The sequence below is a fragment of the Halichoeres trimaculatus genome, unplaced genomic scaffold (assembly GCF_033239565.1).
Source record: "Halichoeres trimaculatus isolate MK-OKI-2021-1 unplaced genomic scaffold, fHalTri1.1 fHalTri1_scaffold_13, whole genome shotgun sequence".
Taxonomy (NCBI): domain Eukaryota; kingdom Metazoa; phylum Chordata; class Actinopteri; order Labriformes; family Labridae; genus Halichoeres; species Halichoeres trimaculatus.
The window spans coordinates 11,717,384-11,734,869 of record NW_027437191.1 but is presented as its reverse complement, the minus strand read 5'-3'; the positions used below and the strand labels follow the sequence as shown (position 1 = coordinate 11,734,869).

General features: G+C 40.4%; 1 protein-coding gene across 1 annotated transcript; it reads right to left on the bottom strand.

The window, feature by feature from the left end:
• Positions 1-757: 757 nt before the first annotated feature.
• On the bottom strand, positions 758-16,595 carry hsf2 (heat shock transcription factor 2). Its single transcript, XM_074685639.1, has 12 exons — positions 16,389-16,595; positions 12,925-13,033; positions 12,325-12,452; positions 9,967-10,091; positions 9,811-9,886; positions 8,977-9,038; positions 8,720-8,798; positions 8,477-8,610; positions 5,911-6,231; positions 5,568-5,670; positions 4,355-4,421; positions 758-3,141 (listed from the first exon to the last, which is right to left on the bottom strand). The coding sequence occupies exons 1-12, from the start codon at positions 16,479-16,481 to the stop codon at positions 2,837-2,839; spliced, it is 1,602 nt and encodes a 533-aa protein (XP_074541740.1). The 5' UTR covers positions 16,482-16,595; the 3' UTR covers positions 758-2,836.
• Positions 16,596-17,486: the final 891 nt, after the last annotated feature.

Here is a 17,486-nt window from a genome sequence, read left to right as displayed (position 1 = left end):
TAAACCACAATTAAAACAAGCACAGGCTGGATCGTCTGTGCTAACAGGCTAACTGTGGATAAGATGCTGGGTTCTATGGAGTCATTGGTGGTGTCACTGCCCTCTACTGGCGTGGCTGTGTGCTGCAATTACTATTATTATTTTTTTCTCCATAGGAAATCAGCATGATCTGTGTTATCTACCAAGGTCTTTATCGCCTGGGGGGAACTTTACAAATTATGGACCACAGGTACCATAAAGTTCCTTGGAATGTTTTACCAAAAGCAAAACGTTCCTGGAACTTTTTCGTGAAAAAACACCTTTTGATTTCTCCTGACCCAGAAGTGACCATATTTGGTAATGAGGGCGGGGCCTGAAATGATCTGTCAGTATTTTTTGGTGAAATCACACTAAGCAACACAATTTTGGGTCACCACGGTCACCACTCATCGATTCCCCATTGATCCTCCTTTGACTGAAAACAGGCGCTTTATTTGTATCATTTTATATAAAAAAGTACATCATTATATATCATCATCATTAGAATTCAGGGATAATGTTCAGTGATGAATAAACTAACTGAGAGGGACCACTTTGAGACTTTCATACAGTCAGACTCCTTCCACTGCCCGGGTCCAGATTCAGGATTCAGGTTTCATACCGGGGTCCCACTTTTGAGATCAAGAACTACTTCTGATCTACTTCTTATATTTAGGTTTTATTGAATAAACACAAACAAAACCCCCCACAAAAATTTAGAAAATGAACCATTTATTTTCATGTACAACAAAAAGAGAACAGCGCCACCTGCTGTATGGCATGTGCAGAGACATCAGATCATCTGAACAGTTACTGTTAGCATCCGGCGAGCAAAGCTAAAGCTTTTTTTAACGGCAGAATTGATTACTCAGGGAGGATCAACAAGCAACGTTTGTTAGTGATACCTCAGTCAGAGCTGGACAGAGGGTCAGGATGTTGTTCAGGTGAATGATGGAAAGTTTTTACTCTGAGTCCCAGCTGTGCAGAGTTCTGCTTTCTTCACAGACAGATGGTTGTATTCAGGGAAGAGGAGCCTGACTATCTGAGGGAATGATGTCTGATGCAGAGTGTGAATGGAACAAAACAAAGATAGAAATCAACATTAAGAGAATAAATAAATGTAGAGGAGTAAATAGAAATGTTTGAGTCTGTAAATACAGAGAGGAGTGACACCTCCTCACTGACGCTGAACATCCTGGTGAAGATCTCTGTGTGAATGTGTGTGCGTTCACACTCTGGTCCATATTTCTGAATATCATCATGCCAGTTTAACACTTTAGACTTTGGAGGAAACACTCGAAGAATAAGCTGAAATTATGTTAAAATTATATAAAAGCAGGTTTCAGTATCAGGAGCATGTCTGTGTACCCTCAAACTGCAGGATAATCTCAGCTCAGACCTTTCTCAACTTGTTTACTGTTTTCTGAAACCTTAAAGCATCGCCTGTTGATTTTTTTTCAGGATAAAAAGTTTGATCTGATTCTGACTTAAAGTGGCTCAAGGATCAGATCTGAACCATAGTCTCGTCAAAAGATGGGATCTCAACTCAAAGATGTGGATGGAACCGTGACTAAGACAGATGATTGGAGTTATAGATGGGGCATTGGCACAGCCGAGGAGGATAAAGAACATGAGAACCTGAGCAAAAGAGATAACAAACAAATGAAATGTGACAGAAAAGTGAACAAAGTACGGACTTTGCCTTGTCTCACCCAACAATCACTGAAAACGTTCTGTTAATGTTGATTAACAAACAGTGAAGTATGCTTCAGTATGCTGAAGGATCTGAACAGGTTTTCTGTTTGTGCCATATTTACCAATAAAATCATCATCAATTGACATTTTTCATCAATTTGTTTATCTCAATGGTTGCGTAATAATCGCCTTACTCCCACGCCTCTTCAATCACCTGCTCTCTTATACACTGTCCTCACTGGAATCATGAGCTCACATGAAAAAACATTCACATGCTCTTTGCAAACAGTGTCAAGTTTAGCTGTGCTGTCAGATGCTACGCTAAACAGCCACTTCAAGTTTGCTTGTAAAGTAAAACTCATGAGAACGTGAAGAAGTCAGCAGTTTTATAGAACTTTCTAGTTGCTTTCATTTAAAGATGAAACTTCTCTTTCATCTCTGAAACTAGAAATCCGCTCTCAGACATGTTTGTTTCTTTTTCTTCTTATAAAGTAAGAATACATCTTTTGGCACTACACTTCCCAGCATGCTTTATGTTGTGTTAGCAACATTAGAGTTTATGAGTTTATGACACCATGCACTTCAGGAAAAAAAGAGCAAAAGAGAAACGAGGGAACAGCTGCACCACAGTGAGTGCATTTACAGGACGGATGTGTTTCTGTGCAAATTGTGTGATGTTTTAGTTCATTCTCCCCGAAACAGCCAAAGCAACAAATATAAAAGGGACGAGTTGGGACAGATAACTGATAGTAAATGGAGAACCTCCACATACAGAAAAAAACTGAAATATGACATTAAAAAAAGGTAAGATTTCAAATGTCAAAATATAGATAAATTATAAACACAACAGACTGGAGTCTACAAACAGAGTGTGTGTAGTGTGTAGAGTGTGTATTCTGCTTTTCAGAGGGTAATTTATAAAGCTGCTGTTGTCAGATATGATGAACTCAAGTGTTTCCTTCAAAGTAAAAGCCTTTAATCTAAAATGTGTGTATGGTCCTCATCCTGCTGCTCTTAATTCGGTTCTCTGGTTTTCAAACACACTCCTCGATGTGTGTTCAGCTCCAGCAGCATCAGACAGAAGGGGTCACTCCTGTATCAGTTCAGCTTCGTCTCAGTCCAGCTACACCGAGTCCTGCTCAGCTACACCAGGACTCAGTTCACACATGTAGAAGAGCATGTCTGCGCTGGCCTCGGCCTCCGTCAGAGGCTCCAGGCGGATCAGGGAGCTGTGGGCCGGCTGCTTGGTCTCCAGGGACGAGTCCAGCAGGTCTGCAGGGGGCTCAGCCTCCAGGGGGGTAGAGGAGAGCTGCAGGTGGGAGGTGGAGGAGCTGCTGCTGCTGGGGCCCAGGTCTGGGTCTGCAGAGGAGGTGCAGCCATCCAGGAAGGCCAGCAGGGGGCATGTTGTGTACTGGATGAGCTGTTTGTCTGGAAGCATGAAACAGGAAGTGAATCAGAGAATCCATAACATGATCAGCACTGCCTGAGTGTGATCACCTCCTCCGGTCTCTGCAGAATAAAGCTACAAACACTTCGGACAGAAATCTACACAGGTACTAAGAGCTTCTCTGTTCTATCCATAGACGGAAAATAAACATAGACATCATCTTGCTCAGCTCAAAGTGAGGTCACCATGAAAACTGCTCCCCCTGGTGGCTGGCTGCAGTATAGGTCAAAAAATCTTTCTCTCAAGTCATTCCAGATGGGCTGTGGTCAAACTTCAAAAAATTAATACACCGTGTAGAAAAGTTTCTCAAGTCTAATTGTTGTTGTGATTTAAAAGTATCATTTGGCTGCCTTGTATTCAAGTCTTCTTTTATCTGACAAGTTTTATTTTCATTAGTTATTAGAAGTTAAAAACAAGGTTTTATGTCATGTTTAACGATGATTGACAGCTGCTGTTCTTGTATGATTGTAAAACATGTCGGGAGGCAGAGTCAAGAAGTGATTAGACTCTTGAAAGAAAAAAATATATTATTATTTTTGTCACCCAGCTCCACTCAGATTCTCCCAGAATCCCTCACAGTCTCTACTGCACAGACTCTGGCTGGGGGAATTTTGGCTTCAAAACCGTACAATGATAAATGGCGGAGCCACGCTGTCCACTCTATAAACAGTCTATGGTTCTACCATATGAACATGTACAATAAGCAACAAACTCAAATAAGACGTCAGAGCAGACAGAGCTTAATATGTTCTTTGTGATGCTTTTAGTTTGCTTTTTTGAAAGTGATACAGTGGTTTCCTGACTCGATAATTAAGACTTTTACTGTGAAAGGACCATTTTTTCCAGTAACACCTGAAGTTACAGGTGTACAAGTGCAGCTAAAAAACATAAAGGTCTTCAAAAATTATTCATTGTCCTTCAGGTGTTCATACAGTGGGAATTTAATCATTCACACAATCATCTCATAAATAAAAGTTTATCTAAAAGTATTTTGCTCTATTTTTTGTTTTCAAGTGAAAATAGACTGATCACTTCCATGCTTCACCTCATTCATGCAGTCACACATTGTAATAGAGGCCAAACCAAACACTCAGCCACAGACTTCAGAAACTTCACAATGTCTGACAGGGGAAGTCAAAGGCAGAGTGCGCCATCTTGTGGATGCAGATCTTTGTTTCTGTGCATGTGTCTCACCTGTTTTGTCCTCCTCTGTTTTCCCTCTGTTTAAAGGCGTGGTGCTGTCTTTGGAGGACATGCTCTCCTAAAAAAACACACACACACAGAAGGTGTGAGGACAGAAGGGGTATAAAGAGAACATGAACAGCACACTGAGGCTTACTAACTTTTCTATGAGCTGGAATAAAATTAAAAGGAGGAGAAATAGAGAAACAATGCTGGATGTTCAAACAGTGCAGATTTTCAAACCTCTTCATCTCTGAATCTGTTGACTGATCAAAATCGTTCGTTCCTCATATATTTTCTTTTTTTTCTTTTTTTTTAATTGTAATTGTTTCACTTAACTCTTTTAATTCTTATAACTGTATTTTATTATTAATTTATCTTCTACTTATTTTTGTTATTACTTTTACTTTGTATGTGTATGTATGTGTGTAAAGCTTATTATTTTCTTTTCCTTTTCTCTAAATATTTTAAATATTTTATTGAATTATTTTCTGTCTTTTTTTTCTTTTCTTTTTTTTCTTATATTTTGAAAAACTTTATGCAGATATGGCCTTTTGGGGGGGGTTATATGCATATATGCCTATGTTTATGTATGTTTGTAAATACGCATACTTTATGCTACTATTCTTCATAATGTTATGATTTTCCAATGCGAAAATGCACGCATTCATTGTAACGAATGGCAAATTTCTGGTAACCTTGTGCCAAAAATTCAATAAAAAAGAATGTTGGAAAAAAAAAAAAAAAAAACGGTTTGTTCCAAAAATAGCACAAGATCTTCACAAGACTTGCTGAAATGATGATGTGATTACATAAGGATCTTCAAACTGGTCCATGACATGTTGGAGGGGTGGGCCTCAAACACCAAGGTCTACCCATAGTCTTGCCCCTGGTGGGCCTCCAGAGAGCTGACCAATCAGAGGAAAAGGGGTTTATAGAGCTGGGGGCCTTAAATATCAGCTAAGACAAAGTGTTTTAGACTAAGGCTGAAATAAGGTTTTCTAAAACAGCAGTGAAAGAAAGTAGGGACTTTTAAATCACGTTATACTACTATCAGCGCCACAGAATAAAGACAAAGAAAGCCCAGTACCACGCTTAGTAATCTTTAGAGACACCAGATTTCAGAGCCAAGGATTGTCAGTGCTCGTGCAATCTGTGTCATGACTATTTAATAGGGCAGAGGTAAAAGAAAAAGTTCCAGTCTGCGGTGTGTTTGTGGTTTTACCTCTAATAAATCAATGTCTATTCCAAACTGTTTTCCGTATAACATGGCCTGAAAATCCTCCAGACTGCAGTCGATGCTGTCCAGATAGTCCATCAGCTCCACCCTAGCACACACACAAACACAAACACAACAGTTAACTTTGAACTGTGATGAACTGAGTGAACCACAGAGCGTGAACAACTTTAACCATTCATCATATATTTGTTTGATGACGTCGTAAAAGGAAAAGTATCTCTGTAAAGTGTTAACTGTTTGCAGAGTAACTGCCATGTGGTGCCATGTGTGACTGTAACACAGTCTTTAACGTGGACACACACACAGAGATGAGCAGGTCTCCTCTTACTTTCCCAGCAGGTTGATGTTCTGTGAAATGGCTCCGTTCTCCTTCAGGATGGAGTCCATCATTTTGACGGGGTCCTCCAGACTCAGAGCTGCAGGCTTGTTGAGCTGCAGAGCGGAGCTGGTCGGGGCGTTGCTGGGTGTTGGCGCTGTGACGGTCGTGGTGCTGCTCGTGGGCGTGTTGCTGTCTGATGTCCTCTGTCTGCTGTCTGCTGACACCTCGTCCTCTGTCTGTCTGTTGTCCTCTGTGCTGATGCCATTCTCCTCTGTCTCTGTCGGAAGCTCCGCTCCGTTATACAGCTCCACCTCCACGATCTCCATGTCACTGAGAGAGGAAGACGCACAGGCTGTAAATATACTGACTCATAGTTCAGGGTGGATCATTCTACAATTGAAAAGGCAAGCTCACTCCGTCCTTTTATTGCCTCATCCAGTTTATCAGACCACAAATGTTCTTCCTGAGAGGATCTTTTTGTGTGACACTGGCTATGTTAACATGCAGTCAGTAACACTTTCATATTCTGAATAAAAGCAACAATGCGGTTGCACAAGGGCCATGTAAACACCAAAAACCCTTTCTAAAAAAACAGAATTTGCTCATATTCTGTTTTTTAAAAACCCCAAAATCACCCATGGGTTACTTCTATTCTAACCTGAATATTTGGTCATGTATACGCATATCAGGAAATCCCCATTGACAGGAACACTAATTTGTGTTCTGCACATGTTCTGTTTGCAAGGAATCTTGGTCTTTTAAGAACAGGAAGTCTGCGTCCTGCTATTGTTGTTGCTGCAGTTGCTATGGATACATCAAGAAGAAGCGGAAATTGCATTGCATTACATCATGATCTCTGTGGTGTGTGGAGATGTTGTCCGTGTTTCGCTGTTTTGATTGGGATATCACATAAAAAGGAAAAACCCTGTTTGCTCACACATGAACAAACAGGTTATTAGAAATGATTCAGAAACTGGAATACTTACATGAACCCTAAATACTAACTGCATGTAAATGTAGCCAATGTGAGGTATTGACTGAAAGTTCTTATGACTAGACTGACGTGATTGAGTCTTTTACCTTGACATGTTTTGCTCTCTAACTTCCTGCAGTCTTCCTCAGAAGAGTCCTGCTGTGACTCGTCTGTCTGCTTCTTTATTGAGGTTTGGTCGTCCTAACTGAAGTGGCAAGATGACTACAGCCCCTGTCGTCCAAAAGTGTGACAGCACGTAGGACCCCTAATCCCAGTTTACCATCTTCTGGGTCTGCTTCCTGATCTCCACAGCCCCCCTGATCCAACCCTGATATGATGCTCTCTGAGTGGATGACCTTGGTCTTTTCCCGCTTCATGATGTGGTTTTCTGTCTTGCAGTGGTCTAAGCTGATATTTTAAAATGATACTCTGGGATGGAACAAGTTGGGTCCTATCACAAGGTTTAGGGCAGAAATTACCCCTACAGCAGTGTTTTTGTGCAGCAGAAGCCCAGAGCGCACGCACCAAACACCCCCCCCTGCTCCTCTGCAGGTTTCCTCTGCACTCAGACGGGGCCATTTTTTACTTGACCAAAAACACAAATAAACGGACTCTCACCGAAAAACTCTGATATGGGTCTGCATTCACGCTTTATTTAGAGAATTTTCAGCGCGTTACTTCCACACAAAAACACCTCTAAATAAGGCTCTAGTTCTCATCGTGTCTCTTCGTCCTGGCAGACTATCTGTGTTTGTTTATATCCAGCACTCCGCGCGCTTGGACTGATACACTAAGCGGCGAGCGCCTCGTAGCCAGCTGTGGCTCTGCAGCGGAGGTAGCGCCGTTTTACGACACGATGAGAACTAGAGCCTTATTTAGCGGTGTTTTTGTGTGAAAGTAACACGCTGAAAATTCTCTAAATAAAGTGTGAATGCAGACCGATATCAGATTTTTTTGGTGAGAGTTCGTTTATTTGTGTTTTTGGTCAAGTAAAATATGGCCCCGTCTGAGTAGAGAGGAAATTAGCAGAGTAGCAGGGAGGGGGTGTTTGGTGTGAGCGCTCTGGGCTTCTGCTGCACAAAAACACTTCTGTAGGGGTAATTTCTGCCCTAAACCTTGTGATAGGACCCAACTTGTTCCATCCCAGAGTATCACTTTAAGGGTTTTCTTGGTCCACTTTTCACTTTACTGCAAGTTAATAATTAACCTCTTGCTACTTCCAAGTGAAAATGCAGTAGTTTGACTTCAACCTCAAATAATGGATCTTCTCTCTCAGATTCATTGGTGAACAGTAATCCTTATCCTGTCTGTGTTCATATTATCACCTGGGCTCTGACACTGCTGTTTCTTTTTATATTCTGCTTGCCTTTATTCAAATCATTTAGGTTTGTGATTCCCCTTGGTAAATCTATCTTAAACTATCTTTGTGTCTTAATGTCTCAACAACAATAAGGTCAGACGAACTTTTCTTATTCTCAAATTTTTTTTTTGAATCTCCAAAACTTGTGAAATTGGGAACAGAAGTGATAAAACTGGAACAACTGGAACTGCAGGGTGACGGCAACACCAGATCAGTGATCATGTGACTTAAGACAGCCTCACCTCTGATCGAAGGCTCGGGATGAATCGTCTGACACGTCAGCCGTCACCTCGGCATCGCTGTCGGTGACATCACAGATTATGACATCATCAGATAGCTCTGAGCCCTTCACCCCATTCAGACCGCCAACAGACGGCTGCAAAGGAAACACAGAGTGAGATCCTGTGCACCAGAAGTGTTCACATTCAGAACCTCACATATGAAGGCTTTAATGGTGTTATAGGCACCTGTGCTTCCTGACTCACCTGTTCCACACACACATTGTCATCAAAGATCTCATGGATGTATTTGGGCTTCTTCCCGCTGCTGTTCATGAGAATTGGTCTGAGAAAAAATTCACACAAACACATATTTAGTTCAAAAGTTTAGACAGACAGAAGCTGAGATTAAAAAGAGGAAACAGTGGAAGGGATGAGCTGTGTCTGTCTGACAGACGCATCAATGAACATCAATCAGAGAACTCTCACCTCAGCACAAAGCTGGATTTCCGTTATAAACTCACCTTTTGCGTTTCAAGTTCAAGATACGGTTGTTCTGCACCAAAGTGACGATAAAATGGATCATCTGGAAATAAAACATTAAAAAGAAAATTGTGATGCCAAAGATAAGAATACATACAACTTGAGTTTCATTTGATGTAGCGACATAGCTGTACCGCTGAGCCACAGGCTGCAGAAAATCAGTTTATTGATTCCATCAACTGATACTTTCAGTGCTTTCTGTTTATTTCTACTGCCCAGTAGTAAAACTTTTCAATCTAACAGTGATACAAAGCATTTCAGTTCTTAAAGAGGGGATATTGGGCCTTTTCTAGGATTTACATTGTCCCTCTGGTTCCCTCATACTAGCTTTGTGTAGTTTATGGCTCAAAAAAATCCACATTTTTCTCACACTGGTGTTTTAGAAACCTTTGTGTCTCTGCTGTTTCTTTAAGGCTCCCTGGTCCACAAACATTTTTTCCTCTGATTGGCCAGCCCTCCGGATGCCTATCAGGGGGTAGACCTTGGTGTTTGCGCTCCTATGACATGTCATGAACCAGTTATGGGATGACTTCATCATTTTAGTTTAGAGCAGTTTACAGAGAGATTGAGGGTCATGTAAGGATATGTAGAGGTTTAAAAATCTGCACACATTTTAACTATTGAACTTAACTGATTGAAGCCATAATGAATACATAAGATTATCAATTTGATGGTGCACATTTTGGCTGAAAAACCAGCTGTTCAGAGTGACAAGGCTAAGGAATTATGACTGAGCTGTGACCAGTCATTTAATGTTGGGTGAAGAAGAACTCATCGAAGCAGATCATACAGGTGTATTTGTTTGTGATCCTCACCTTCTTGATAACCTGCTGTTGTTGAGAGTGTTTCTGTCTCAGGTCTGAGATTTCTCTCCACAGAGCTTCATTCTCCCTGAACAACAAAACACAAGTGTGTTATGAATAAATCCTGCTGACTGTGCATGATACCTTACATTAGAGCTATTTACTCACCTCTTCAGAGTTATGAGCCTGGCATCAATGTTCTCCTGTTTGCTGTGGACACTGTGAACCGTTGCTAAGATCTTGGACAGGTCCTCCTGTCGGAGCTTTGTGTCCTCTGGTCGAGAGGTAGAAACCTAATACACACAGAGAACACACTTTCAGACTGTGTTTCCATCAAAGACGGCAATGTGTCAGACAACACATCAGCCATGACATCAAAAAGAGGAAGAGTTGAAGGTTGAACAGGTTCTGATACACTCAGTTCTCAGCCATGTTCAGTCTCTTGAGTTAAAACCAGTTAAAGGCCCATTTATTCTCAACGTTACGTATGGATCCTTCTGTCTGTGCTCTGTGTTCATTTTGTCCGCATTTCTGCATGTTTCCATGAAGCTTGCAGATACAGGGGAAACAGAGCAGCACCACCAGAAACCGTGGGGGCAGTGTTGCTGTTGCTATCTGATACGTAGCTTTAGAGAAACACAAAGAAGAATAATGATGGCAGAGCTTTTCGAAATGTATTTAATTGCCTCAACAACCACCGCCTCATAAAATGCTGCGATATTTTTATACATTTGACATTTACACTCACTCAGTGTTTCTTTTTTGACATAGTTCAGTGGTTGAGCCAGAGATTTGATCTTATTTACATTTCTGCAGTTTATTTAGTGTGAGATTTATTTATTTTCCATATTATAGTTGATACCAGGCCTGTTCTGCAGGGCTTTGTCCCTTTCTCTGATTATATTTAAGGTAATTCATGATAGTTTTATTACACGTCAACAAGGCTTGAAGTTAAATCAATCAGTCAATATTCTGCTGTGACTGTAATAGATAAAGAAATGTTATTTGTATCAATTCATGTATTTTTTTAATCTTACTTCACCATAACACGTAGGCCTGGCCTACAGGACGGAATTGTTTAACAGTATCCTTTGAGGTGTTGGTCATACTACAGGATGATTTATTGCTTGTGTTTAGTGAAAAACGCAGAAGATAAACATCCTCCCAAAAAATTGCAACCACAATATTGGTCTAAAAAAATTGCAATTAGATTATTCCTCAAAATCGCTCAGCCCTACCCTCCGGTGGATGTATTGGTTAAAAGCAATGTCAATGGACTAGAGGTGAGCTGATACATTGATTGTTATATTAATCGCGATGCCACATGTAAGAATTCAATTATGAACCATTAAAGTTCAAAAAAGATTCTTTTTCAAAATAACTAAAGGCCAGGAACACACTTTGCGGAACGAAAGAAATAGTAGTGCATAGATTCACGCTTCGGGATTGAAAGCCTGCGTTTGGAAACACTTCGGTTTTTGTGCGGATGAAAATAGAAAGGTACCCTGCAGCTCTGAAAGGGCAAAACAAATCTTGTCATCCATTTCAACCTTTATCACTAAGGACCTGCGTCCATATACTAAAGGCACTTTATTTTTCATGTTTTCTGAAAATTGTGGAGTTCATTCCACCAACGTTAATATTTCTGTACTGTTACAGAGATTTCTGTTTTTTACATATACTGCTTTTTGCCTAAGTGAATGTTTGCGCTTAAGTAAGGTAACCGCCACTCTTCATTTGTTGTTGTTAAGGGCAGCTTCTAAGTGTATTGGCTCCTTAGCTACAGGTATACTTTCCTGTTTGTGCCATGGTTACTGATAACCTGACACGCCAGACAAACAGTTTCATAAATCCGCCATGGAAATATTTCACAAGTCCATCTGGGTAGCAGCTCTTCCGATTTGTTTTCAGAGGCAGAACTTTTTAAAAAATCAGCAGCTGGTGATTGAACGACCGTTATGATTAACACACTCACCACAGACCAATCCACATCAAGCTACGGTGTGGCGTAGCTTATGTGAGCTGATGCTTCTAAGAAACAATAGATGAACAACTACTGAATCACGAGAAACAGCTGTGAAAAAGGCGTTAGACGACAGCTTCTGTTTTTTATAAATTTAACTTAAGAATCAAAGGAACTCTGACAAGTACGAAAGTCTGCTGACATCACGTCTGCTCCCACAGCTCCCGCCTCTCTTCCCTGATTGGGCCAGTTAGAATTTAGCCGAGTGAAATCGTTGGTCAATGAAGCCTGGCAAGATGGACCTGCAGGAGTTCAGAAACTGAATCAGGCAGGTCCGTCTGCTCTGTAAGGTTAGGTTACTGAAGGATCACTTGACATAAATACAAAAGACATTTTTGGAGTTAAATTTGTTTGATTACTTTAGTTTATGTATACTGAAAAATAGTCATACTGATGATACCGCATGTTTCTGGCGGAATCAGAGGTTTTCAAACGTGAGCTTACAAAAAAAGATAAATAACAGAAAGAAAACAGAGTGATCTGAGGAAGATGAATTTATGCACCTTTCTCTTGATGTGTTCCAGCAGGTCATCCTGTCCGTGTTTGAAGTATGGATGCTGAAACTCCACGGGGCCGTCTTTCTCCTGTTTCACCATCCCCGTGTCAATGTGCATCACTTTACGGAATCCGTCTGAAAAACGCCAATCACACACAAAAACATTGAAGAGTAGAAAAACTCAAGATCATGTACGGTTAAAAACAACTAAATGTTTCAAAACACTGTTTTTCTAACTCTAATTCCACCAGTTAAAGGAGATAAATACTTCCTATCACATGAATTAATCTATCAGTGACTCTCAGTATCCACATTATAATGTTGCTGCTATGTGTTTTTAATGACTCCAGGTGTAAAGAGTCTATTTACCAACTGTTAGCATTTGTTAACCTGTGTTTCAGAGTGGGCGCCAGCAGCAGACTGTAAGAGGCAGCTGAGGTGCGTCAGTGAATACATTCCTTAAAAACAGGGTGTGCATGAGCTTTTATTGTCTTTGTAGGCTTAAAGTGTCATTGCCTCCGTCTTGAAGCTGTTAAATACACTCGTCTTGTCTACTGACTGTTTGATGAGAGCCCAATGAAAACAGAGTTTGAAGGTGTGTTCTTACACATGTTGAGCTGTCGGATAAAGCTGGCCATGTTGTTGTGCTTGAAAAACTTCGGGAGGATCTCTTTAGCAAAGTGCTGCTCGTCCAGCACCAGGAAGCTGTTCCCCTCCTGAAAGAAAGACAGAGACAGTGGTCAGAGCAAGGGCAGGCAGCGGTCAGCAGGGCTCTGTTATTGATTCACTGTTAATCACAATTATAGCCTTTCCACCATTAAGTTAACACAACTGACCACGATAACTACAGTTTAATGTGTGTGTGTGCTGTAGCCGAGGGGTGAGTGATACCTTCATTTGAGAGAGTTTCACAGCAGCACTTTGATGTTGGGTTACAAAGGCTATTTCATGGCACAGCTGTGACAGTGACAGAGCAGAAACAACCACAGGAGAAAGCATGGCTGCTTTCAAACTAAACCTAGTACCCCCTTGATGTTTAAACAAATGGTTGGACCGATTAATATGTTTTTTTAAAACATAACTGCAGGTACTTTTGTGGGTACTGATCGACTTCTGTCTTTAGTACCGAGTACCGATTCATGTAAAATCAAACAGTACCATATTTCCGTATCCAAACACATCCTCGTGACTTTGAGGGAGTGGAAGAGTGGGCAATTTTCCAAGTTTATATATTGAGACATAAATATGATAAATTGAAAAACAGTGACATTTTCTTTTTAAACAAACTGATATTAATTACCACAAAAACACAGAGAAAAGTACCAAAAATTGGTACTGCTACTGATACTGATTGCCAGGTATCAGGCAATGGTAAAGTATAGTTTCAAATGGGTACCCATCCCTAAAAACTGTTTAAAATGGTTCTTTTTGAAAAACAGAGAGGTTTGTTAACCTGCTTGACTAGTTTCAACCCTCTTCCGGGGTCTTCGTCAGAAGCGTCACGTGATGGTGAAGTGACGTGTCATGGGCTGCTTTTATGGATTTACCAGTCAGCAGTACCAGTCCCACACCTGGGACACGGTCCTGGAGAAGGCGCCAGTCAGTAGGGGCGCAAGCTTCCCTGCTGACTGGTAAATCCATATAAGCAGCCCATGATACGTCACTTAACCATCACGTGAAACTTCTTACGAAGACCCCAGAAGAGGGTTGAAACTAGTCAAGCAGGTTAACAAACCTCTCTGTCTTTCAAAAAGAACCCTTTTAAATAGTAGAACTAAGAAGACAGTATGAACCTTTTTAAGTGCCTAAAAACTGCTTTTGAAGAAACAGAAAGAACGTATTTTTCTGCTCTTTGTTTTCCTAACTTAAAGTGATACTCCAGGATGGAACAAGTTGGGTCCTAGCACAAGGTTAAGGGCAGAAATTACCCCTACAGCAGTGATTTTTTGCAGCAGAAGCCCAGGGCGCTCGCACCAAACACCCCCTCCCTGCTCCTGTGCCGGTTTCCTCTGCACTCAGACGGGGCCATATCTTACTTGACCAAAAACACAAATAAACGGACTCCCACCGAAAAAATCTGATATTGGCCTGCATTCACACTTTATTTAGAAAAAAAAATAAATAAATAAATAAAATTAAAAAAAAAATATATATATATATATATATATATATATATATATATATATATATATATATATATATATATATATATATATATATATGAGCAGGGAGGGGGTATATATATATATATATATATATATATATATATATATATATATATATATATGCTAAATGAGGTATCTTAGCCCTTTTCTTTGTTTATATTTATCTATTTTTGGATTGGCTTAATAGTGTATTCCCACAGCAGGGGGTTTCTGGTCTCTGGGAGCACTATTTTGGTGGCCGCGTTGGGATCTCCTGCATGAGATGGCAGCTGCTCAGCCTTTCACTCTTGACAGCTGTGGGTTTAACTAGGAGTGAAGATCTTTGTTGTTTCTAATAAAGCTTCGCCACTTTCTATACTATCAAACAAAAAGACAAGATGGAGATTGTGTTGTTGTGCAAGCAGCATCAATAACAATTGAGTTATCGCATACACACTCCTGAACAATATCTTAAGGCTTTGTTGTGGCTGAGTTTAAACACAGTTTTCTTGCACTATATTTTTTTTGTCTCGTCTTAATATTTCTTCTTTTTTCTTTTTGAAGCTCTTACAATCTGCTCACAATCCACCAGTGCCAAATTTAAATTCTTGTAATTTTTCCTCCGGTCCTAACATTTTTTTCATAGGTGTATCACAACCCACATCAGAGGAGGAAGAGCTGATACGTTAAAGTAGCTCTACAACAGACGATCAGCAAAGTGACGTCAAGCAATAAAAAAAAAAATACTCCAAACACAACATCAAACCTGTGTCTATTCCACAAAACAACACAACTGTACAAAGTGCAGTATGGTAAGTGGGACAACATCATTACTCTTCATCTCTATCTAGTATCAGAAACATCCTAAACAAAGATGCAGCCAATACATCACCAGTATAGCAAGGGTGCTGTGAGGACTGTCAGAGTTCAGTACTGTTTTTCTGGGAAAAAGACACCATTCCCCATGAGCACCATCACCCACTATCATACAGTTGTGACGCTTGCCAAAGTGTGCATATGTTTTGGTTATGTCTTACCAGTGCTCATCCACCAGCTCCAACGTCACCAAGCAGAGCTAACGTAACTTCACTCTTCATTTTATTGATAGACTCTCAAGTTTGAACAGACCACTGCAGAATAACTGCTGACTGTGGGTTAGAATGAACATTATCACAAACAGACTGACCAGTGTTTTAGCCCATTTGCATAATTTTAAATTATGGATTGTTAACAGGAAAATATATAAAAGTGAAACTATTTTAATATATCTTATTAAGTCCTTGCGAGGCATTTAAGTTTTGGACAAACCTGTGCTGTATACAATGGTTCCTAAAGACATCGATATTGTTTTGTCTACAGAAAATGCGCCACATGTTTATATGTGGAGATATAAATAAATCTGTTCAGTTGATATGTACGCAATCATGATAGTTATTGTGATCTGACCAGTGATGATATTGATCAAAACAACCGTAGATTATGTTTATTTTTAACGTAGCTACGCAGCCCTTGTGGTTTGAGCAGCTGTTCTCTGAGCTTTAACTGATGCTAACAGGACAGACACACTCTCAAGATATACAACTGACTAACTATCGTCGTTTTAGCTAGCACAGTCTTTAACACGCTCATGTTAAGTTAAGCCGACCAGAGGACCAACACGTTACACCGTTAACTTTCATTCCTTCTCTGTTTCTCACTCATCGTTTGTTGTGTTTGCCGATGCTATGGGCTACACATGCTGCTGTGAGTTTATAAATATCCCGTCAGCTAGCTGCGTTAGCTCCGTTAGCAGCGTTAGAAACGTAGCCGCGTTAGCTCCGTTAGCAGCGTTAGAAGCGTTATCGGCAATGGCAGCGTTAGCGGCGTTAGCGGCGTTAGCTCCGTCAGCAGCGTCAGCAGCGTTAGCGTGCTAACGGCAGCAGGTTACCTGGCTCCAGCAGATGAACTCGTTTGTGTTTTCATCCTCTACCAGAGTCCACAGCTTGGTGAGGAAGGCCGGCACGCCGGAGCTCTGCTTCATCTCTGCTACTCTCTAAAATACACAGACTTTCTGTGACTCACAGTGCGCAGTGCTCCTCTGTTTGTTGCTTCTATGAAAAAGATGGTCAACTTTGAGGAAATATGCACTACAGTTTCCGGTTTTGATGGACGGCAGCTGATTGGTCCAAAATGGTTTTACGTAAGATCCCTCACGTGTAGTGCCATGCAAACAGCAACAAAGATGGCATGTTTATAAAAAACGAAACATTTTCAATGAGAGCGCTATTACAGGTAAACGAATAAGTTTGCTGAAGTGTCAGAATGAGAAGTTAAGTGAAATCTACTCATGATACTTATTCTAAAGGATTTTTATTTTTTATTTTTTCCAAATAATGTTTTTCTGGCATTTCCAAATAAATATGAGGTTTTAACAATTTGTAAATCACTACATTTGATATGTATTTTTCCATTTTGCCAATTTTGCCATTTTTTGAGTGAGGAATAAAGTAGAACAGGTATCTGAATGTTGTGTGATAACTAATTTCGATGAAAAGACTGAAAAGTAAGAAACAATGAAACAAACGTTGGAACATCAGGGTCTTAAGCTTCAAGGATAATACTCATAATGTGAATGTAGTGTAGTTCATCCTTTGACCAGCAGGTGGACTCCTTGACTCAATAATAAACCACCCATCCTTCCCTGAGATGTCTTGACTTGTGTGTCTGTGCCATTACTGTTTAACATACCCTAAAGTAAATATAACTCTAACCTTATGAAGGATGGTAACCCCAACATTTTTCAGGTCATTATGGATCCTGTTCTGGATAAAAAAAAAAGTGATCCACGAAAAGTGTCGGTGAGTGGTTATTTCAGGAGCAGATGAACTCATCAGCGTCTCATTATGTGCCGGTACCTCCTCTGTTTCACAGTTGAATGCTAAAAGGTCATAATTACCCAGAATTCCCCTCACCCAGCAGGTGTTCCTAATTTTTTGTGGGAAGCTGCTCTTTTGCAACTCTGTATTAATGACTGTTAAGCCTGAAA

Coding starts and splice junctions, on each gene's coding strand:
- hsf2 (XM_074685639.1), bottom strand. CDS start 16,481: ATGAAGCAGAGCTCCGGCGTGCCGGCCTTCCTCACCAAGCTGTGGACT. Junction 9,887..9,966: donor AGGCTCATAACTCTGAAGAG/GTGAGTAAATAG, acceptor TTTGTTGTTCAG/GGAGAATGAAGCTCTGTGGA. Junction 3,142..4,354: donor AACAGAGGAGGACAAAACAG/GTGAGACACATG, acceptor TCATGCTTCCAG/ACAAACAGCTCATCCAGTAC.